The following is a 25,454-nucleotide window of genomic DNA, read 5'->3' as shown; positions in this document are numbered from 1 at the left end:
CCAGCAACTCTCAAAACATATGACTTTCGTTCCTCATCAAGAACAAAAGTGGTCTGCAATGAAAACAATTATAAGTAATGTATTTTACAGAAAAAAAATTATAAATGACAAAAGAGTAGATCAAAATATTTACTTGAATGTCATTCCAGATGATATCTTTGGCATCCTTCAACGCCTTATCTCTCCAGTTGTCTATTGTTATTGGGACATTTTGACGAACAACAGCCCCAATATAGCTTACAAACATGGAGCTGTTGGGGTCAACTGGCTGACCACTCTCGTTCCAGCCAACCTAATAAACTCATATAGTAAGTACATGCCCTAAACCCTAAAAAAAGATAAAAATCACACAGCAAACAAAGTATAGTATACCTCAAATTTAATCCCACTACTCCTTGCTTTAATCACCTTTTGCATTATAGTTGCACCACGTTTGACTTCTTTTTCATAAGTCTTGGAGGTGCCAACTTCTTCATTTTGAACTTCTATATCTTTGTTTGTATCCATTTAACTACAACAAGTTCAACATGCAGTTTAGTATAACATCAACAAGCTCAACATGGATCATGCATTATTATAAACAACCTGAACATGTATAAGTATATCTTAAAAAAGCTCAACATGCATTTTAATGATTACAAAAAATTTATAACATCAATACCTGAATAATGGTTCGAAGAAAGATGAAATGTAAAGAAACGAGGGAACGCAAAAAGTTCACAGAAATATGGTTCAAATAAATACGATATTGAAGAAATACGTAATGAGGGTTACGTATTTCAATGAAAATATATTGTGTGAAATGGGAGAGATGATCTTGGATGGAAATAAGGTTCGAAATGAAGGAGATGATCGTGGAAATAAGGTTCGTAATGGACGAGATGATAGGGTTTGCAAAAGAAGAGAAGAACGATGAAGGTTGAGATGATAGTGAAGTTTACGTAATGAATAGGAAACTGAAGAGGTAACTGTTATATATACGTAACCCTTTTACAGCGCTTTTTATAAGCCTTTTACAGCGCTTCTTTTGCAAAGCGCTCTAAAAGGCTTCTTTAGTTAAATTTTTAAAAGGCTCTTTTACAGCGCTTTTCCCAAAAAGCGCTGTAAAAGACCCCCGTGTGTTATTATGTTATATGAATGCCTTTTACAGTGCTTTTACACAAAAGCGCTCTAAAATGTCTCTTTATGTTAATTTTAAAAGGCTCTTTTACAGCGCTTTTCCCAAATAAGCGCTGTAAAAGACATCCGTGTGTTATTATGTTATATGAATGCCTTTTACATCGCTTTTACACATAAGCGCTCTAAAATGTCTCTTTATGTTAATTTTAAAAGGCTCTTTTACAGCGCTTTTCCCAAATAAGCGCTGTAAAAGACATCCGTGTGTTATTATGTTATATGAATGCCTTTTACATCGCTTTTACACATAAGCGCTCTAAAATGTCTCTTTATGTTAATTTTAAAAGGCTCTTTTACAGCGCTTTTCCCAAATAAGCGCTGTAAAAGACCTACGTGTGTTATTTTGTGTTTTGTTATGTTATGTTATTTTTTAAACAAGCTCAACATGCATGCAAAACTCACATAGTAGTAACTGGTCACCACAAAAATCCCTTTCTCTTCACCAAACTCTTCTCCTTTTATGCATTTTCTTCACAAACATCAAAGCTTACTCTTTCACAATTCAATCTCCACCCTTTTTGGGTTGTTTTATCTCTTTACATTCTCTTTCCTTCTTAAATCGAAACTTGGTATTCAGGATCATTGCCATGTTGCGAAAAATGGGTTTGTGTCTGATGTTTTTGTTAACAATGTGTTTTTGGGGATTCCCATGATGCGTACAAGGTGTTTGAAGAAATGGGTTTGTGTCTGATGTTTTTGGAGATTCCCATGATGCGTACAAGGTGTTTGAAGAAATTAGGTGTCTGATGAATATTATTTTTAAAGCTTTTTTACAGCGCTTTGTCAAATAAGCGCTGTAAAATGTCTTTTTTACTCACTTTCAAAAGAGTCGTTTACAGCGCTTTGTGTGAAAAGCGCTGTAAAAGGTATAAAACACTCATTATTTTATTTTTAAAAGGATCTTTTACAGCGCTTTTTAAGATAAGCGCTGTAAAATGTCTCTTTATTTTATTTTTGTGTTTGGTTTATTTGGGTTGGGATGACATTAAAAACATTTTTATCATTGTTTATTGGATTAAAAATATTGTTATCATTGTCTTTATCACAATACTTTAGGAGATGATGAATTATTAGAAATGAGAACTTCTGAAGAATCTATATATATATGCACTGAGCAAAAGAGAATCTCTCTATTCAGTTCAGTTCAGTTCATGTAAATTACTAATTTATATTCAGTTCAGTTCATGTAAATCAAGCTAAATATAAAACACTCATTGTTACATGAACTTGGTATAAAACACTCAAATCAAGCTAAATATAAGCAGAAAATAAATTAATCAGAAAATAAATTAATCAGAACTTAGTATAAAACACTCAATTCAGATTACATGCATATTTACAATAACACAGTTCAGATTACATGCATAGCTTATATAAAACAATTAAACATATACATTAAGATGCCCTTCTTCTTTTCCTGGTGACATTCACATTTGTTTGTCCATTTACAATACGAAACGATGGATTAATCCAAATTCCCTCATCATGATCATCTCTAAGATATAAACCATCATCAGTTGAATCAATTTCATGTGGTTGTTGTGATGTTGCAAATAAAAGATCATTACCAACATCTTCATCATTATTGTTATCATCACTTATTTTATTGGTCGATAGGACAACAGACCATTTATCATTAGAAGGATCAGTGACATAAAACACTTGTTGAGCTTGCGACGCTAAAATAAAAGGCTCGTCTTTGTATCCCACCCTATTAAAATCGACAAGCAAGAATCCTGACTCATCAATCCGAACGCCATTATTATTATCGACCCACTTGCAACCAAATATGGGAACACGAAACATTGTGTAGTCTAACTCCCATATGCGCTCGATAACCCCAAAATATGATAGATTTGCATATATTGGGTTTTTGTCTTTTGCACTTGAGACATGCATCGCTTCAGCTACGAGAGTGACTCCACTATTTTGCATAGTGGTCTGATCATCTTGTTCTTTGGTATAAAATGTGTAGCCGTTAATAACATAACCAGTGTAAGAAAAGACATGTAAGCTCGGACCATTTGCTAGCCACCTCAATCTATTTGAAATTGATCCGGGGTCTATATCAAATTTTGACATTATGTGATTTTTTAACCATGTTACAAAACTTCGATTGTGCTCTCGAGTTATCCAATTTTGATTCCTATTCATGTTCAAACGAGATAACTGATCAATGTGTATTGTAACATACGGTTGAACCTCATCATCATTGTGCAGAACATACAATTGTGCCTGCTCCCATTCTGTCCTTGATATAGTCAGTAGTCTCCTTCCAGTTATCCCTTCTCCTGATAGTCTTCCCGAATGACGAGACATGGGAAGCCCTATGGATTCAACATTGGACAGATATTCAGTACAAAATTCAGCAGCCTCTTCAACAATGTATCGTTCAGCAATACAACCTTCTGGTCGACTTCTACTTTTTACGTACCCTTTTAATATTTTCATATATCGTTCTATCGGATACATCCATCTCATATAAGCTGGCCCACAAAGTTGTGTCTCCTTAACCAGATGAACAGTAAGGTGAACCATTATATCAAAAAACGATGGTGGGAAATACATTTCAAGCTCACACAAAGTAACAACAATTTCCCTCTGCAATGTCGGTAATTTCTGAGGGTCGATCACTTTACTACAAATTTCCCTGAAGAAGAAACATAATCTAGTTAAGGCTAGTCGAACTTTTTCAGGTAAAATGGAACGTATACCTATTGGTAGCAAATGCTCCATTATAATATGACAATCATGGGTCTTCAAACCTTTTAACTTGAGGTCTTTCATACAAACCAAATTTTTAATGTTCGAAGAGTATCCTTCTGGAACTTTAACTTCGTGTAGAAATTTACATAAAACAATTTTTTCCTTTCTAGATAGAGTATGAGCGGCTGGAGGTAGATATGTGCGATTTCCTTTCTTTACTGGAGCCAGTTCATTTCTTATTCCCATATCGACCAAGTCCAATCTTGCATTGACGCCATCTTTAGACTTTCCTGGAACATTGAGTAACGTACCAATAACACTTTCAAATACATTTTTTTCAATATGCATCACATCGAGGAAATGTCTTACATACAATGACTTCCAATATGGCAATTCAAAGAAAATTGACTTTTTCTTCCACCCAGTTTTCACCAGCTCTCCCGCAAAAGGTTTGCCAAATTTATTGGTCAAACCTTGTACTTTTTCAAGTATTTGATATCCAGTCGGTGCTAAAGGAGCTTTACCTTCCTCTGATTTTCCATTGAATGCATTTCTCCACCCACGATACTGATGACTATAAGGTAAAAATCTACGATGTCCAAGAAACACATTCTTCTTACAATGTTTCAACCGCATCCAATTTGTACTCTCTTCACATATAGGACATGCACACTGACCTTTAATGCTATATCCTGATAAATTACCATATGCTGGAAAATCATTAATTGTGCCGAACAACATAGCCCTCAAATTGAAACACTTTTTCCTATACCCATCATAAACTTCCACACCTGTCTCCCACAGAATTTTTAAATCTTCAATTAAAGGAGTCAAGTATACGTCGATATCATTCCCCGGTTGTTTGGGTCCAGAAATTAACAGAGACAACATCATAAACTTACGCTTCATACATAACCATGGAGGTAGGTTATATATTACCAAAATCACAGGCCACGTGCTATGTGAGATGCTTTGAAGACCATGTGGATTCATTCCATCAGTAGAAAGTGCAAGTCTTAGATTTCTTGACTCTATCCCGAATTCAGGATACTCGTGATCAATTTTTGCCCATTGTGGGGAATCTGCAGGGTGTCGAAACATTCCATCTCTAATTCTTTCATCTGCATGCCATGTCAAGTGTTTTGAATCTTCTTCACTGCGATACATGCGCCTAAATCTTGGTATTATAGGAAAATACCACACGACTTTTGCTGGAGTAGATTCTTTCTTCTTATATCGAGAGACATTGCATTTCGGACACGCCTTAAGTAGTTCATATTCGTTTCGAAATAAAATGCAATCGTTAGGACACGCATGAATCCTTTCGTAACTCATTCCAATAGAACACAAAATCCGTTTAGCCTCGTAGGTTCGACTGGGAAGTTCATTATCATCTGGCAACATATCTTTTATGAGTGTTAATAATTCCGTAAAGCTTTTATCAGACCATCCATTACTCGCTTTTAAGTTGTACAACTTTAATATCGCTGACAGTCTTGTGAATTTAGTACAACCATTATATAATTCTTTCTCTGCATCACTCAACAAACTTTCAAACATTTTAGGACAATCTCGAAGATCTTCTTCAACTGCTTTTGCAATCTCATCAACTCGGTCCGGCTCATATGTATCTGTATCGAAATCAGTTGAAGCATATGTAGAACTATTCTCAAAATTAATGTTTCCTTTTTTTTTCTCACCATGTCTTATCCAACATGTGTAGCTTTGATCAATTCCATTACATACTAGATGTCCTTCTAATTCATCTTCTCTAACACGTTTTCCAAAACAACATTTTAAACAAGGACAAACTACTCTATTTGGATCTTTTGCATTCTTCACTGCAAACTCAACAAACTCCTTCACTCCAATTTCATACTCTTTTGACAATCGATTGGCTGAAATCCATTTCCTATCCATATTATACCACCTATATAAATGCAGTAACAAAAATAATAAGCTTTCAAAACATATCAACAAGTTTCAAAAAGAAACCAATATCAACTAACAATTTCAAAACAGAACAGATCATGTGGTATGAGTTTTTGACAATTTTTGACAATTTCAAAACAGAACAGATCATGTGGTATGAGTTTTTGACAATTTTTGACAATTTCAAAACATAACAGATCATGTGTAAAAAATACCTTAGACAACGTAGATGGCCGCACAGTACGTAGAGGATATTAGGGTTCCCAACGTATATAATTATTTGAAAGATGTAGAGGATATGAGGGTTTCCAACGTATATAATTATTTGAAAGATGTATTTTACAGCGCTTGTGAAAAAAGCGCTATAATAGGTAGTTAAATTCAATGAAAGCGCATGTGTTTTACAGCGCTTGTGAAAAAAGCGCTGTAATAGGTAGTTAAATTCAATGAAAGCGCATGTGTTTTACAGCGCTTGTGAAAAAAGCGCTGTAATAGGTAGTTAAATTCAATGAAAGCGCATGTGTTTTACAGCGCTTGTGAAACAAGCGCTGTAATAGGTAGTTAAATTCAATGAAAGCGCATGTATTTTACAGCGCTTGTGAAAAAAGCGCTGTAATAGGTAGTTAAATTCAATGAAAGCGCATGTATTTTACAGCGCTTGTGAAAAAAGCGCTGTAACTGATACGCGAAAGCGCTTCCTTTTACAGCGCTTTTTTGACAAGCGCTGTAAAGGCCTTATAACGTGATGCGCAAAGGTTATATGACCTACTACAGCGCTTGTTTTACAGCGCTTGTCATCAAAAGCGCTGTAAAAGGTTCCGTTATTTTTAAAATATAATTACAACAGCGCTTGTGTTTAGCAAGCGCTGTAAAATGGGCGCTGTTAAATGTCATTTTTGGCGTAGTGAAGACTATTATAAACATGGACTAGGATAAATGAAGAGAGTTTGAGAGACAAATAAGGGAGGAGCTCATAAATTCTCAACATTCCTATTCATCTAATATAATTATTAACATGAGTAAATGTCACCACTGAAATATAGTTATCAACAAATCATAGTTATGAAAAACAAACTTCTCTAGTGCATACTCAATCGTCCACATATTCTCGATATTAATAGAGAGGTTATTATTGGCTAGATATGCCAACGACGTCGTCATATAGTAATAATCGACCTAATTTGAATTAGCCATCTATGCATCAATATTTTTCAGGACGATCAACAATTGCTCCACCTCAATCTTCTAGTAGTCCTTCTATCCAGATATCTGAACCATCTATTTTTCCTAATGGTGGTATCAATCCCCTAAATACTCATCAGGATAATTTACCATTCAATGATATGTTAAATTTTACACACAATTAGAACAATGGGGGCATATATCATATTACTATGGGGATAATTAAATTTGATAATTAAATTTTTTCTGTGACATTATATTTTATTTGAATTTGGATATTAATAAATTAATATTTTGTTGCTGCATTTTTTTTAATATATTTATATTATTAATCAATTAATTATAGTTTAAGTATAAACTATATCGTAAATAATTTAAAAACATATTTTATAATAGAAATTTGTCAAATTTATTATGAATTTAATATTTTATAAGTATTTATTTATATGATTAAATTATTTAATTATATATATAGTTAAATTAATGATTAAATAATTTAAGCATATAGATAATTAAATATTTATAAAATAAATGTATATAATTAAATTTAAATAAATTTTAATTATAATTTTTAATAATTAAAATAAAATCTATTTTTTTTTTAAATCTAGCTGGAATAATTAATGAGAGCCAAAGCTTCGTTATGTCACTACACATAGGATCTCAATCTTGAAAACATGTCATTTTATTGTTATTTGTGAGGATCTAAGCCTTGGAAACATCAAACTCTTTTAAATTAACTAGTCTATCAGGCGCCACCATCTAGCACAGGCCCAAAGCCAAAGACTATTCTTTGCGAATCGATTTGAAACATGCGGCGAATGTGATCCATAGAAACATAACGGTGGGGAGATACTTACTTATATTTTTGTTGTATGAGCTAATATATTCGAAAAAGAAGTATATTTGTGTTGATAAGTATAAAATATTTGTCTCAAAAGTAAAATTGTCATCTAACATATGATTTTTGAGAAAACTTTTATATTTGAATTTCATTTAATGTATAGAATTAGTTAAATTTTATAAGAAAAATATATTTATTTATAAAAAAAAATTGAAAAAGGAATAATTATTAATTGTGACAAGGGTGTGAATACCATTTACACATGTCTATAGAATAATTGTGGTATATGTGGTGTGATATATGATAATAAATACAGTTATTGTGGTGTATGTTGTTGAAATTTTGGGTTCTACAATTGTCTATTTTATGAGTATAATTATTATTATAAGTAGAATTTTGGTTGTTGTGTTGTTGTTGAAATGTATATTTTAGTCTAATATGTGAAAGTGACATGCTATCTATACATATTTTCTTGTTACATGAACTAATATAATCAAATGACATAGATCATATAGATTGGTAAGTATAGAACCTTCGTACACCATGTAGATTGATATGTGTATAGGGACTAAAATTTGTTTGACCAATTTTTTTAGTTATTAAAATTGTACTTTTTTTCATTAGGTCCCAATTTTTGATATTAGAACATGAACTCCAAAATCTTTAAGACGCACATGTGTACGGTACTACCGCGTAAAAAAAATTATCGTTCCCACAAGGACTTTGTTATCAATATCAATCTCTATAATATGATAATTACCTGAAACAACCATTTACGATATAATGATTTTATATTAGAATTTGCAATAAAAATAAAACTTTGGGAATATAGTTTTTCACAATGATAGATACAATAATATTATTCCTCTCTAAGTCATGGGTGTTAAACTCTTAAAAATCCGAAGAGTAATTATAACTAATGGCTTCTTGCAAAGAACAAAAGTGTATTTTAAACTAATAACCAATCTATTTTCATGATTGATGTATTGGAAAAATCAATTAAGAGAAGTCATCTTGATTTGAAGAGAACCAAATATGTTTTCATACTTTAATTATTTTGTCCAATCTTATGGGTCAGATATCAAATTCACTTTTCAATACATCATTTGATATCCAAGTACAATTATGGTTCTTACTAAAATTGGATTAAAAGAACAATACTCATGACAAAAAGAAAGAAATATAAATTATTAAAGATTCACTATTGGAAATTTTACGATCCCAAGATAAAGGAGATCTACTCACACATGACCATAATAGAATCAAAGTTTAAATATAATACATTTGAAATGTATAAGAACATAATGAAAGGTAAAACTGAATATTATTAAAACTAGAAATGTATGGTAAATTGAGAATTTTTATCCTTTTTATAGCTATAGGTGCTTTCATGGGCCTTAATTACAGGAAACCATCAGAATTTCACATAAGAAAAATAGATCAGTAGCAGAAGTTGAGCAAATTACGATCGTATTGGCCATTACATCCAAACTATAATCTGTGTTGTATTGGAGTGAAAAATGTTGACTTTTTCCTCGTTCAACCATAAGAGTTAGACCATAATTTTGTTGGAACTTGCTTTTTCTTTCATTTGCTTGATCATAATTGATTATGACTACACCACTTGACTTCAGGATTCTTTGCACAAAAAATATTCACTTATTCATTCACTTCTCCTAGTAATAACAAAAAAGAGTGAAATAGAACTAAAACCATATTAAAAACATTAGATTAACCTATCAAATAAAGCTATAAATTCTAGCTTATCAAATTCTCTCATGCTTGAATCATTGTTTGTCCTCAAGCAATTGCTTCAGGTAAAAGACTTTGAACAAGTAGACACCATAAACAGGGAACTCAACATTTGGATCAAGTGTAGGCAATAGGTGAATTTCAAATCCAAGGGATAACCAATTTCGATTCCAAATTAGGGACTTAGCTCATCTGAAAATATAATTCTCATCAACAGGACACTCAAATATCAAATTCTTTAAATATTTCAAGGTAATGTACATTCACTCAAAATTTCACCAAAGCAAAATTTCCTACCATAGGTTTGAATGTTAACCAAATCTCCAGTACATCTCTCACGAGAACATATAAGAATAAAAAACATATTTTCAGGTTGTAACAAGGGCAAAGGATAATAGTTGAGAATAATAAAGAAGGGGATATTGAAAAGGCTATAGATAAATAAACATATGATTATTCGTAACTCTTTCGAACAATTTGAGCTATTACATCACCACTCTACCTTTTCACCTAACGGAATCTCACTTGTAATGAGTTCAACCTATTACATCGAGTAGAGCACCCTATTGTTTCCTTTCATGCAGGGACTTATTAAATTATTTTTCTTTTTCATCTTTTTATCGTTTTTTTTTTTTGAAGTTGCTCCACTATATTAAAAAAGGCACCCAAGAATGACTTTATCAATAAAATAGGAGATCGAGAAAGATAATTCATTTAAAGCGCAAAGTAGACAACTAGTGGAAGTATAAAAAAAAAAGTCTCTATGCTTGAATAAAATTATTCCATAGTGTTTTTTTTCTTCAATCATGATCACAAGAGAATTCAGAATTAAGATGATTCCAAGTCAAGATTTAGAGAACATAATCAATGGTGAATAATCACTCAAAACAAGGAAAGGGACATAATCATTTTCTTTTTATGGAAGTTTCTCTATTCTATTCTATTCAAAAAGAAACCTAAGTATGATTTTATCAATAAAGAAGGGGATATGTAAGGCTCAAAGTGGGCAACTAGTGAAAAGTATTAAAAAAAACAAGTCTCCAGGCATGATAAAATTAATCGTATAGAGTTTTGTTCTTCAAACATGATCATAAGAGAATCTAGCCTTAAGATGGTTGCAAGTCAAGATTTAGGGAACATAATCAATGGTGAACAATCACTCAACAAGGAAAAGGGCATAATATTTGATCATGTAACACAAACCCCTATATAAGCCCAAAACTCTCATTTATTAGGTAAATCAATGAGAACATGCAATCAGAGAATATGCTTGTTAGAATATTAGAAAATATCTTATAATATATTTTATATTATATTATAGGCTAAATATCACCTGTGGTCCCTTAACTTAATTTCAGTTAACGTTTTAGTCCTTTATCTTTTTTTTCTCCCGATTTAGTCCTTTATTCCTAACAATATCAAATAAAAGTATGAAAATATGAGTTTATTTGAAGATTTGCGTTACGAATTTGATAAAATTTGTATTATATTGAAGAATATAATTAATTTTATGAATATTGTTTGAATTTTTTTTTTTATTTTTGTATAAAAAAGGATAACATTGTTGAAATTTTAAAACATAAAATATCAAATTGTCACTTAAAATTAAAATAAAGGACCAAGTCGGGAAAAAAAGAAGATAAAGGACTAAAACGTTACCTGAAATTAAGTTAAGGGACCACAGATGTAATTTAGCCTATATTATATTATAGTATCTCGAGTTATTTCCTATGATCAATTTATAATCATAGAGATATTCGAATATCTCTCATTATTATTATGATTTGTTTCTGTTTAGGATTTAGTCTTTGTTTCTCTATAAATAGATATTAGTATTGACTCTTTTTTAATCAAGTTAACATAAAGCTATTATCAATAATATTCAAACTTATTATTTTCTCTCCTCATTTTCTCTAAAATCCCACAACGTCAACAATGCTAATTTATAAAATTGAAAGTATGGCTCCCAAAAGTGAGTTATTGCCTATTTGACAACAACATGCACATAAAATATAGTTCCCTATCAAGTAAAAAAAAAATCTTTCAAGCAAGCAGAAATTATTATTATTTTTCTTTTTTTAAACAAGATATAAAAGAACAAACTAAAAAAAATAAGAAAGTGTACTCCATGGTTAGACCAAACATTGTCCTCAATGTAAAAATTGAAATACTCATGAAAAGGGTAAGAAAGCTCACAATATTATGAAAATGGAGGAAAGGGGAGAGTTGATGGGGAACATGATGGTTTAGGAGAAGGAATTTGTGAAACAATGGAGGTTTGGGAGATTTAGGTTGAAGGAGAGGTGAAAAAGAAGATGATTTGGGCAGAATAAGAATTAGGGAAAGGGGGGTTTGGGTTTTTTATTGTATTTAAAGAGGGTGGGTTTGAGTGAGATTGGGGCTGATAGACATACACGGATTATGCCCGTTATTCGTGTTGTGTGTGTTTTTGTTTTTTAAGGTGCAATGGTTGGGTGCATTGCGGCCATAATGGCCATTACAACCATACCGTAATTCTAACTGCCCATTTCCTATTTTCTACATTTTACTTTTTTTTTTGCCCAACTTACAAAAGAAAAAAAAAATAAAAATTGAAAAACTAAAACTATTGATTGTCTCCCCCGCAACGCTTGTTTATGGTCCTTAGCTTGATCTTAATTTTTCAAATCATAAGTTGGAGTTCGAAGGATAAGACTTACTCATATAACTATTGGATTCTCAACCGCATAATGCTTCAATCTTTAGCCATTGATAGTGAAAACTTCAGTGCTTCACTCCAGATTTCTACTACTCCAAACAAGAACATCTTGCGGATTTGAAATGGCCTGAATCACCTCCAACGTAGTTTACTTGAAAATAACTTCAATCGTGAATTGAAAAGTAACATGAAGTCAGCTTCCTTAAACTCCTTTATTCACGCCACTTTTTGGATATTTCCTTATAGAGTTTAGCATTCTCATAAGTGTTCAATCTCAACTTCCCAAGCTCATTAAGTTGGAGCTTTCTTTTTTCACCAACAACCTTCAAATCAAAGTTAAGGGTCTTTATTGCTCAGTATGCCTTATATTTGAGCTCAATCGGGAGGTGACAAGATTTTTCGTAGATCAACTTGTAAGGATTCATACCAATAGGAGTCTGGTATGTTGTATGGTAAGTCCAAAGCGCATCATCTAGCTTCATGACTCAGTCCTACCTTAACGCAGAGATAGTCTTCTTGAGGATACTCTTGATATCTCTTTTGGAAACTTCTACATGACCATTGGTTTGAGGGTGATATGTTGTGGCAATTTTTCACTTCATTGTAAACTTCTTTAGCAGGTTTTCAAACTATTTCATTATGAAATGAGAGCCGCCATCACTAATCATCACCTTTGTCCCTCCAAACCTTAGAAAGATTACCTTTTTTAAGAGTTTAATCACTACCTTAGCATCATGTTTTGGTGCAGACATAACATCAATCCACTTGGACACATAATCTATTACAAGGATGTATTAAATTTCAAAAGATGAAGAGAATGGTCCCATGAAATTAACTCCGCAAACATCAACGATTTTAACTTCGAGGATATTGTTAAAAGGCATTTCATTTCTTTTTTATATGTTTTCGATACACTAGCATTGATCACATTGAAGCACAATGTGATGTATGTCTTTCAAGAGTATGGGCCAGTAGAAGTCAGCATGAAGTATCTTAACTATAGTGTTTTAGGAACTAGCATGTCCTTCGTAAGTGTAATAATGATAGTGAAAGATTATATTTTCCATTTCTTCTTCTGGTACACATCTTCTAAAAATTTCATCAGTCTCTATCTTGAAAAGAAGAGGTTCGTCCTAATAGTAGTGTTTAAGATCCAAGAAAAACCACTAATTTTGTTGTTAGTTTAAATTTAAAGGTAGTACTCCAACTATAAAATCAGCGTACCATGGTGCTTCTATTTGTACAACAACAAATAATTGATCATCAGAGAAGGAATAATCTAAGGACAACTCATTTTAATTTTTTTCATGAAGCCTTGGGAGATGATTGACCACCACATCTTTCTTGCTCAAGAGATATTTGATGGATGCATGGTTTGTGTAGACAATTATCTTCGATTTTACCAAGTATAAACAAAATTTGTCAATGGCCAACACTATTGCGAATAACTCTTTCCTGGTTGTGGCATATTTTACATGAGATTCATCCAAAGTCCTATCAGCATAATATATCGCATGAACTTTCTTGTCTTTCCTTTGCCCCAACACTACCCCTACAACAAAATCGCTAGCATCATACATAATTTCAAACGGAAGACTCCAATCAAGTGGGTGATTGCATAATTGGGGAATATATCGATGCTTCATTTAACCTGCAAAATGGTTCAAGACAAAAGTTATATCCTTAAGGAGAAAACTGTTTAAAGGCTTAAAAATCTTAGAAAAACTTTAATGAATCAGTGATAAAATTATGCATGCCCCAAGAAACTTCTCACTTCTTTTATAGAGGTATGAGGTGACGCTTTCTCCATTACCATAGTTTTTGTCTTGTCTACCTCAATACCTCTCTTGGACACCAAATATCTCAGAACAATTCCTTCTCTAATCATAGAGTGGCATTTTCCCAATTGAACACAAGATTATCTTGTTCACATCTTTCAAGTACTATTTAAATATTGATCAAACAATTATGAAAACTAGATCCATAAATAGAAAAGTCATTCGTGAATACTTCCATTATATCCTCAATAAAATTAGAAAAAATTTACATCGTGCAACGTTGAAATGTAGTAAAAGCATTACACATCCACTATCTTGTAATTGTTCTAGTTGCCATGGATATACTTTTATCATATTAACACCAGTGATACCTCCATTTTTAGGAACTACTTGAACGAGACTGACCAACTTGCTATCAGAGATAGGGTCGATTACCCCAACATCTCGTAGTTTAAGGCCTTTTTTCACAATTTCTTTCATGTTAGGGTTTAACCTCATTTGATGGTTAATAGAGGAATTACAGTCCTCTTCAAGTAGTATCCTATGCATGTAAATGAATGGATTAGTTCCCTTTAAGTCCTCAATAATATACCCAATAGTTTTCATATATATCTTAAGGGCTTCAAGAATTTTTTTTTAGTTTCATCACCATTTAAATCATTAGTTATAGTGACAGGAAATGTATAATTTTGGCCAACAAATTCATACATGATATTTGATGGAAAAGGCTTAAGTTCTACTTGCGGAGCATCTTTTGGGAGATGTGCTAAATTTTCTACTACAAGTGCTTCAAAATTTAAGTCAGAAGGATTTTCTCGCAACAATTTAGTATATGTATCAGCTTCCTTCGTCAAATCTTCATGATTTGTGCTTTCAAACAAGCATGCTTCCATCCCATATTGGGAGAGTGATCTTAAAGGACACTCTTTAACACAATGATCAATTAAATCAACCATGCAACAAGAATCTTCAAGAGAAATACTTTTCCTAAGGTTAGACAAGTTAAATTAAATATTTTCATCACCCACAATGAAGGCAAGATTGCCATGTTTTACATCAATAACAACTTTTGTTGTAGCAAGAAAAAATATCCCAAGAAGAATTGGGACTTGGGAATCCTCTTTCATTTCCAATACCACAAAATTAGCCGGTAAAAACAATTGTCGTACTTTGATAGGAACATCCTCTAGTATCCCACAAATACTTGATAGATTGGTCAGCAAGCTATAAGGAAATGTGTGTGGGCTTTAACTCACCAACATCAAGCTTCTTACAAATTGAAAAAAGCATGAGGCGCACACTAGTCCCAAGATCACACAAAACACGTTCAAAACTTATATCACCGAATAGAAAAACTTCAAGGATATATGAGTTTGGGAGACAATTTATTTTGAATTATGGCACTACATTTCTCAGGTGAAGGAACTATCTCATTGTCATCTAGTTTTCTTTTGTTTCACCAAATTTATTTCAAAAACTTAGCATATGACGATATTTGAGACAAAGTTTCAATGAACATAATGTTTATACATAACTTCAAATCCACAAATTTACTATCATAGGATAGAAGATCAAAGGGAATGAAAGTTTCTTTACTACCATAAGGTAAAAGCACAAAGAAAATGATAATTGATTTAGTACCATAAGATAGAAGTACAAAGAGAATTTGAAAATGCATAACTACTCTAAGATAGAAGCATATAGGGAAAGCCAACAATGGCTAAAAAGAATGAAATAATAATTGTTATTCACAAAATAAATAACAACAAACTCTAAATGGGGGTTGAACAGATTTTGATACTTTTGAAAAATAGTTTTGAAAAATTTCGAGTCGCACAATAGAAATAAAAAATATTTTAATGTGATGGAATCATTGATTATGTGCATCGTATATTCAGATTGATTTAATGATGATATATGAAATAAGCAACACAAAATTCAATAGAGATTTGTACAAGAAAACATAAAATTGATTGAAGTAGTTAAGAAAAAAAATTTAACACTTCAATCAAATATGACAAAGATCATCAAATAAAGACAAACTGAATCTCAATCAATAGATACACTATTACATCGGGTTTTCTTCATATTGAATCAAGTCTAAGATGTTAAATTGCAATGTTCAAAACATGATTTTATTCAACATTCAAAACCAAGACAAGATTTCAAAATAGAAAAAGTTTATAACAATTTTTTTTTTATCAATTTGCACCAAAACAAAATTTGCCACCAAACTACAAAACAAAAGAGAAAATCAAGAACAAAATAAAAATGCAGAAATTAAAGAGTCAAAGATAAAAAGATTCACACGACTATTTATATAGGTTCTTCTACTTCAACTTTGCTCGTAGAGTAAATCATGTCCCCATTCTAAAGAATGAGTCTTTTTAAAATATCGTCATATGCTAAGTTTTTGAAATAAATCTGGTAAGACAAAAATATACAATAATGATATATATTGTTGTATTATATTCTTTTTATGTATATAATTTAACTTTTGCATTTTAAAAACAAAAGAAAATTTTAATTAAATGATTTTTAATTTTAAAAGTATTTTTAGTCCTCCTATTTTTATCAAAATAAACTTTTAGATTTTCTATTTCTAAAATCGTGGAATTTGATTGATTCCTCGATTTTTTATAATGCAGTATGTTCATTAATAATATAATGGTGATGTTACACATAAAATATAATCGTATTTAACGATTTTCTCTTTTTTTTTTATAATAAATTTTTACTTATATTATTACTAACGACGGTAAAATTATGTAGATGTGCCATGTATATCACATCATAATTAATGATATCAATCCGATTCAAGTATATCACATCATAATTAAATATGTAATATTATAAAAAAAATGAGAAGACAAAAAATTTCATAAATTATAAAATAAAAAACTAAGAACTCAATTTTAAAAAGATGAGTAGACTACAAGTGCATTTAAATTTTATTTTTATTGGATGTGTCGTGTGATACGAAACACGCTTTTTGTTGTTGTTGATAAACTTCGAATCACACTTCAACCTTATCTAAATCATCTCAAAACGTTCTGAGAAGATTACTAATTTATTTTAGGGAGCTTCTACGTTATATTGCTATATTGAAGAGTTCTGACACAATTGCTTCCACAATTAATAAATTAATAATTGTTTGCTGAGTTAAAAAGTTATTTGTAAATTGTTGTACTTTTGAAAAAATTATTTGATTAAAGAAATATTATTTCATTATTTCATAAGTACTATTATATTAATTTTTATATTTTTTTATAATAATAATAATAAATTTATTAACTTTTAAAATTTTACTTTGCTGACATTTTTATTTTATGATGTTTAGTTATTATATTTTTTAAATAATATTGAATAATTTTTATTAAATAAGAATTTATTTATATATTAATTGAAATACCAAATTGTATACTATTCTTCAATATTCTTTTTTTATTTTTTATGTTTTGATGTGAATTTTGTTTGTTTCAGATTAAGAGATCATCTCTAGTTCATTTTAGAATTAATTAATAATTTTAATATATACTCTAATTTTGTTATATTGTAATTATTATTATTTTATGTTATTGACCTTGATATTTTGAATGTATTTGCATATTCATAGCTATCGATTTCTAACAATTTTAAATTGTGTTATTTTATATATTCTATCAATTTAAATAAATAATATTTTTTAGTCAAAATAAAAATAAGACTATTCTGCAATTTTTAAATATGAACATTCCTTATCAACAAAATAAAACAAAAGAATATTAAAAAAACTCGTACTTGTTTATTAAAAAGAAAGAAAAAAAAATCTCGTACTTTAGAATATTCAACATTTGATCATTACTGAGTCAAAGAAACATTTGATAATTATATTATCTTGTAAAAACAATACATTACTTGGAGAACGTTTTTTAAAAATTGATTTTTTATATACTAATATCTAAGTTAATATAATAATTTTATAAATAATAAAAATATATTTATAAATATTTTATTTAATTATATACAAAAATTATTATATTTAAATAGTTTTATTAAAATTTGATAATATTTTAAATATATAACGTCTATTTACTTTTGCTTAGTTTTATTTAGTTTTATCTTGCAGCAAACATTGAATCACTCTATGGTAGTAATCTTCTTTTTCTATTTTTAATTGTCATTTTCAAATAAATCATGCTATAAGCAATTTTTTTACGAAAACATCCAATTAAATTATACAGGTGAATTATCAAAAGAAAAATTAGTAAAGAATAATGTTACACATTCAATGATGAATGGGAGAAAAAAAAAACTCTTAATTATAATTCTCTGTTGTCATTAGAAACACTCAGTTAACAGATTAAAATACAACTCAAAATCGAATCTACTTTAAAATACAACTTACAATATGAATCATCTTATTTTTTTTAATGGTTGAAAATGCGACAGCAAATGATCCATTATCTTACCAAAATACCCACTTATATTTGATGTTGAGTGGCATAACAATTACACAAATTTGGATTAAGTGCCATTATATGCGTCACACATCTCGTTCCTCTGTTCATGATTAAATGATTAAACGGTACATATTTTTGATTAATTTTTATTTTTTAAATTTGGAATATAAATTTTAAAATCTAAACCGTCTGTTTATAATTAAATGGCAGAAATTGTGATTATAATTAAAATCTAAAAGTCTTTTTTTGTTTTTGTTTTTTGTGGTACACACTTCCATTGAAGCTTGTCCTCGAAGACTTGTCCAAGTTGACCCAATTGCAAAAATTATGATACTAGTTAAAGTTTCTTTCATGTATTAACTTTTTGCAAACTTTTATTAATTTAATCACTTTACACGCAAAACCAACACAATATGAGTTGGATTGACACTTACGCAAACATTGGTTATCACTATTAAGAGAAAGAGCAATCCAATATGCTAACATATCCTTGTAGTCAAATACTACACAATAACAACTTGATAATATACGAATGAAAACTTTATAATGAAACAAGTATCATATGATTTTTTATCACATTTGACCGCCCCCAAAATGAGTTTCCAATGGGTAATTTCTAAGCGGATTACAACTACTAGTAGATTTTGATAGTTATTTTATGATGACACTTACGAGTGAGTGTTGAGATGACAAAATCAATCATTTTTATTAACTGTCAATATAAAATTAGTCTACACTGACATTGTATAATCTTTTTTTTTTTTGTATGTTTATAATCGATAGACATTTTATGTTCAATCTAAATTTTAAGATGATATTAGTGTGTATTTAAAATTTGTTTGACTATTTGCTATTGAATTATCACACAACAAATGTTTTGTCTTAAGGGTGAATGATGTATTAAGAGTCTCACATTTTGCTAAATATCAATTGTAGTTTATAGATGTGTTAATAAGTGAGAGAGACGCTAATCTTATAAAAAAGTTTTATGGATTGAAAATAATTTTATGGATTGAAAATAATTTAATATTAAATTCCCACTCTTTTATTTTCTTATTAAGATCAAATCATAAACTTTGAAGTTATCATCTAAATATATGTATATATACAACTAAACTTTCAAACATACACACGCCACAAAGTTAAAGAGCTTCTCTATGTGTTTTTATCATCCATGGTAATACTCTTAGCACAGAAATTTACAAGATTCTACAACAAGCTGGAGAATCACCACCACCATCACTATGATCACCATGAAGGTGAGGAACCCCTGAAGGCTTTTCGATCCGAAGTTTCAAAATTGATCGACGAATTAGCGTCAGATTTGAAACCCGGATCGAAGATCCTATCCTTGATTTGGATTAAAAAATGTCTTGGAATCATACCCTTGATCAACAAGGCTTTTGCAAAGCTTAGTTTTGAGATAGATTATCCAATGAGTAAATGGGAGACTGATTCTATTGAAGAATATCTCAGCTTCACCTTGTGTTTGCTAGAGCTGTTCAATTCAATTTCTTCTTCTCTTTCTCATCTTGAACAAGCTAGGCTTTCATTGATTCATGCTTTGAAAGTATTGGAAAATTCATCATCTTTGGCTACTAGGAATCTCAAAGCAATTAAGCCAAGTTGTTTCAACCCAAAATTTGGTGAAGAGTTGTGTAGAAAAAGTGATAAAGCAAGGGTTTTTAATGGTAAAGAATGGATTTTTAATGAAGCTTTGAAAGAATTGAAGAGTTTTGGTTATTGGGTATGTGGAGTTTTTTTGTCTAGTTTGTGTAGTGATGTTAAGCCATACATGGAGATTAAGAAAAAAGCTTGTGGATTTGATGGTTCTTTAGTTCTCAAACTTGATTCTATAATCACTGAAGGGTTAATGAATAAAACTATAATGTTGAAGGAGGTTAAAGATGTTAATGATGATGTTGATTACCTTGTTGTTGCTTCTGATGAAACGAAACATGATGCTGCTAAGGAATTGGAGAGAAAGTTGAACAAGTTTGTGAAACTATGTGATGTTGTGAAAGAAGAGGTGGATGGTCTTTTTTCTAAGGTAATGATTTTGAGAACTGAGTTGATTGATCAATTAAGGGTACAAAGATAAAAATTTGTAACTTAATTTTCCTTGTGATGATTAATAGGTTGGTAATTTTATTTTAATGTTTTTGAATTGTATGATTATTGTAAACTCATGTAAATATCAACTACTACAAGTGATTTGTTTGCTCAATACAGTATAGTTGTAGAATATGTATAAAGAATAGTGAAGAATTTTATACATGTGTATTTTGACTTGACAACCTTGGAGAGGAGATAAAGGGAAGAAACTTGTTATATATTTTGTTATTAGTTTCTCTTGCTTTTGGATTTAACTTAATTTAGATATACTTGCAAGAATGAGTTCCCTCTAATTCCTTATTTATCTTCAAATATACACCAAGTTGAGTAACTAACCTCTGAACAATTATTAATTATATGGTTTTGCTTGAATTATGGCTAGAAATCAACAAACAAGGAACATTTAGTAATAGCAATTGAACAATTGCTAAAAATCTTTTTATTTGCTTTTGTTCTGGATTAAGAGTTCTTAAATTCTGGTTTACTTTTTCTTTTACTGTTTCCACCACTATAAAGCTCTTTACTCATTTTTACCATTCAGTAATATACAGTTTTATTATCTCAATTTTAAGGGTTCTGTCATAAAAACAGAACATATTTTCTAAAGCCAAACATAGACAGGATTTAATTCCATCACTCAACCTTCAATATCAATATCTAAATTTTCTCTTCATCACCTTAGCATAGGCAAATGCAACCAGGTTTCTAGCATTACTGATTAATAAAGTTTAAATTAAAACATAAAGCAAGATGAATATGCAATAAGCCTAAGCATATTTTCATGACAACTAAAACAAGGCTCATAATTTAAGATTTTGACAGCCCATTCTCCCAAAATTTAGTATAACCATTAATCATCAGCAACTTGAAAATATCAAAGAGCCAAATTCTACATTTATAAATTTGGGTGTCACCTAAGATCCTACATTTCCTCTTTTGATCTAAACGACACTGTGCACAACTACACCTGCAATAAATTAGTCTCGAGTTCCGTTTTTCCGTGTTGAAACACAGAAGCTGGAACTGGACCGGAGTAAAGTCATCTCATTCTACGAGTCGTCGGAAAATGTTTTCTTCTCGGGTGCATTCCTCTTGTGATGAACATCGCTTGGCAACCTGCAAAACAAGCTGCATAATATAAAACACTGACTCTAACACAGAAACCTGACAGAAACTGTTGGAATGTATGATTACTTTGTTCAAAGTTTTCACATGTGGCTAACAAATTAATCACACAATAAAATTTTTTGAGAAAAAGAGGTTCAAATAAAGAAGGAAACTTTAACAGTTGCAAGTAATCATTTTAAATTATGGTTCCTAATCGCAATTACAGCCAAAACATGGCAAGTTTTTGAGGTTTCCACCACCATAACTATAATAGAATTGCGATTATGATCATGTCAATAGCTTTTTAAGACCTTCATATGACAATTAACAATATCATTTTGCATGCAGCAAAATGATATGGGAGCGCATGATTCTTATGAAGCCAGTGTTGAAAATTGCGGCACCATTTGACAACATTTGGAACTAAATAGAATATTGCAGAACAATAGCAATTTGTTCAAATTCTGCTATATTCTAGTGCCGCTATTTAACAACATTCAAGCTTAGTTGTTTGAGAATAAAAAAGCATAATAATAATACCCCAAGTGCAATGTGGTGTCTGAATCTGCTTTGTCGTTAGCGCAGTTTCGGGCTAAGCTGGGACATTTAACACCATTTTCTACAAAGGAATTCTTTCTTTCTATATGGTGATACTGAAGATAAGTTGGAATTACATGTTCTGTCATCGGAAACAAGCACCGAAGCTCCTCGACCTGTAATATTGATTGGAATATGCACAAATTTATAACATTGAAGATACATTATTAAAAGATAGAAATGTAAGAAGATTAAAATCAATATTAAGAATATCATTTGCCTGTCTCCTCAAAGTTTCATTCTCCAGCAAAGCCTTCTGCTCCTGCAAAGAATAAATCAAACAATTATCAGAAACTTTCAAGTTTCCATCCCTTGAATTTGCCTTGTGAATTATAGTGTTATCAATAGCAAATCATAGAAAATAGCGGAATGACAAGAATATACTAAGTGAAGAAAAATACATGGACTGGATTCTCTTTCAGAAGTTAACATACAGCCATTGTAACGAACTTGACTTCTCATGAACAAAATAATATCAGCTACTAAGTAGGCTTACGGTCACAGTTTTTCATGATAAAATGATTTAAATGCAAACTAAAAGTTGCACCTTTTTAATAATTATAAGAGTTACACCTTTAACTAAGCCAATATTCACTCAACCTCAAATGTTTGACTTCATTGCAAGTTACCCTTGTTTCGCAAAGAGGGTATAAAAATTTCATAAAAAAAGTTATTGTTAACTACTGATTCCAATATACCTGTATTCTTGACTGCTCCAGTTGCTCCATAAGTAATTCCTCCTGTAAGAACAGATGCAAAGGCTTAAAAGGTCTTATTTTTGGTGCAGTCAGAGAAGAAAGACGAATAAAAGCGCAGAAAATAGGAAAAGTGTTAAGATAAGGACCTTCCTCTCCTTCACTGACGATAACCCCTCGTTAATTTGTTGCTCTAGATGATGCAGTTCCTTTAAGCCTAATCCTGTTAGATCTTTTCCCAATAGCCGTCTATAATCACAAACAAAATAGATCATAAAACTTAATCCTTGCTGCGTGGTAATGCAAATGAAAATGACATAAGTTGAAATGTAAAAGATTGTAAACAAAAAACACATACAATTGGTTTGTTTCTAGCTTTGCAACTTCATCTTTAAGAATCTCCACCATCTTAGAATCTTCCTTCTGAAGAAAACAATTGTCAATAGACATAAACAATCCAACAATGAATCAACGAAAAATTCACAAGTATCAAATGCAGGCAAGGCAAGCAATTTGTAATTAGCACAGAACAGCATTGTTAAACCAATGATTGGTAAATATTATTGATTACCTCTGTTTTATATTCCACTACTGCAGTCTCTGAAGAATCCGCACATTTGTTGTATCTTGAAAGTGTTCGCTTCATACTGAAAGTATTAAAAAATTGGTGTGGTTACTAGGAAATTAGCATAACAAAGCTTTCAATACACAAATTAAAGAAGGCGATTCGAAAAATAAATGTAGAAGTTTGTCTTAATCATTGAATAAGGTCATTCGATGTATCAACAAACCATGGATTTCATAATTCACAAAAATAAATAGCTTTGCAGATTCATGCAAAAGACTGTTATGGACGGAATTAACTTCTTTAAAGTGAGAAATTCTTTCTCACTTTAAAAAGTAAAGTAAATAATCTCAATCATTAATAAGAAAATTAATACTTGATATGTCAATACATTTCTAATTTGTTATGCATTTCGCACCAATGGTTTACTTTTCCCTTGACATCAATAATTGATTTTCTCGTCAAGAGTTTGCTTTACCCTTTAAAGTCAATGGATCACTTTAGAAGAACTAAATCTATCGTGACCAAAATATGGAAAGTAATAGAATTTAAAAATCTTATGAGGATTCTACAGTGAGTAAAGTCTAAGAAAATTCAGTTAATATAATAATAACAAATTATCACAGGCAAAATTCTCATCTTAGTAACTCAACATGAAAAGGTAGAAAAATTAACTTTCATACAAAACACATAGTGACAAAAAAAGTGAAAAAAAATAAAACTTTTCTGAATTACCCTACAGAATAAAGAAAATCAGAATTACATTGTACAACAAAAAGCTTCATGCTTTATACATGCAAAAATCAACAACGACCAAAAAAACAAACATCAATAAAAACACAAATTTGATAAAATTGTGTAAACCATATGATACTAAACTAACAAAGAAAGTAAAAACTAACATGCAATAATACAAGAAAAATGAGAAACATACCCAGAACTCGAAAACTCGAAAAGTTTGCCTGTATTAGAGAAAATAATAACAGCAACCTCAGCATCACAAAGAATGGCTAGTTCCTGAGCCTTCTTTAACAGCCCAGTTCTTCTCTTTGAAAATGTAACTTGTCTACTATTAGCATTTTCAATCCTTTTTATCTCAATTTTTCCCCTACCCATTTTCTTTTTCTCAAAAACCCAGAAATGAAAATTGGTGAAAAACGGAAGAAACTAAAAGACCCAGTTGAGAATTTTGAGATTTAATTAATTTATATGCATAAAGGTGGTTCCTTTATAACTTTTTTTTTTATCTTATAAGTAGTTAAAAAAACACCAACCCTTTTGGCCTATGAGGGTTTTTTTTCCTCTGTATTAGTTAGGAAAAAGGGTTGCAAAATATAGCGGAGAAGATAAAGGGGTGAGAGAGAGAGAAGGAGCGTTTTTTACCCCAAATGGCGAATGCTGAAAACGGCAACTTTGCATGGCTTTGTAGCTTTTTTAGAGTTGTTGCATGACTCTCTTTTTTAAAATAATTAATCAATTAATTTTTTTAAAATTTGGTTTCATTTTTGAATTTGTAAAATTTATTTTAAATAAGATTAAAAAATTTATTATAAAAGTATAAAATTGATTTTGATATAATTATTGATTATATTAAATTTTATTTTTATAATTAATTATCATTAAAATTAGAATTTTTAACTTTTAATTTTTAAACACCATTTTTATATTAAAATTTATAATTCAGTTCATTTGTTATGTAAATATATATAAATATAAATTATTTTACATTAATTTCAGTTATTTTTAATAAAATTAATTAATTTTACAAAATAAATCTAAAAAATTTTATTTTATTCAAAATTAATTTAAATGTTATTTGGCCTCTCGTGTGGGTCCATTCTTTTTCTTTTCCTTTTTGAAGTTTG

The 25,454-nt window shown here is 30.4% G+C and overlaps 2 protein-coding genes across 2 annotated transcripts; one reads left to right on the top strand and one right to left on the bottom strand.

Annotated features, from left to right (window-relative positions):
- The first annotated feature begins 19,472 nt into the window (after positions 1 to 19,472).
- Positions 19,473 to 20,853, top strand: LOC105851337 (UPF0496 protein 4-like). Its single transcript, XM_012712082.3, has one exon. The coding sequence runs from the start codon at positions 19,685 to 19,687 to the stop codon at positions 20,609 to 20,611; it is 927 nt and encodes a 308-aa protein (XP_012567536.1). The 5' UTR covers positions 19,473 to 19,684; the 3' UTR covers positions 20,612 to 20,853.
- Positions 20,854 to 21,151: 298 nt separating this feature from the next.
- LOC101502231 (agamous-like MADS-box protein AGL15) lies at positions 21,152 to 24,995 on the bottom strand. Its single transcript, XM_004516170.4, has 8 exons — positions 24,524 to 24,995; positions 23,596 to 23,671; positions 23,383 to 23,447; positions 23,174 to 23,273; positions 23,028 to 23,069; positions 22,550 to 22,591; positions 22,273 to 22,445; positions 21,152 to 21,741 (listed from the first exon to the last, which is right to left on the bottom strand). The coding sequence occupies exons 1-8, from the start codon at positions 24,703 to 24,705 to the stop codon at positions 21,675 to 21,677; spliced, it is 747 nt and encodes a 248-aa protein (XP_004516227.1). The 5' UTR covers positions 24,706 to 24,995; the 3' UTR covers positions 21,152 to 21,674.
- Between the last annotated feature and the right edge of the window lie 459 nt (positions 24,996 to 25,454).

This window comes from Cicer arietinum, chromosome 6, assembly GCF_000331145.2.
Source record: "Cicer arietinum cultivar CDC Frontier isolate Library 1 chromosome 6, Cicar.CDCFrontier_v2.0, whole genome shotgun sequence".
Classification (NCBI taxonomy): domain Eukaryota; kingdom Viridiplantae; phylum Streptophyta; class Magnoliopsida; order Fabales; family Fabaceae; genus Cicer; species Cicer arietinum.
This window is presented reverse-complemented; position numbering and strand designations above follow the sequence as displayed.

What these genes read in the sequence shown, in the direction of transcription:
- LOC101502231 (XM_004516170.4), bottom strand. Translation starts at nt 24,705, where the DNA reads ATGGGTAGGGGAAAAATTGAGATAAAAAGGATTGAAAATGCTAATAGT. An exon ending in TAGTGGAATATAAAACAGAG is followed by an intron (nt 23,448 to 23,595) that starts GTAATCAATAAT and finishes TGTTTTCTTCAG; the next exon opens with AAGGAAGATTCTAAGATGGT. An exon ending in CGTCAGTGAAGGAGAGGAAG is followed by an intron (nt 23,070 to 23,173) that starts GTCCTTATCTTA and finishes CTGTTCTTACAG; the next exon opens with GAGGAATTACTTATGGAGCA.
- LOC105851337 (XM_012712082.3), top strand. Translation starts at nt 19,685, where the DNA reads ATGGTAATACTCTTAGCACAGAAATTTACAAGATTCTACAACAAGCTG.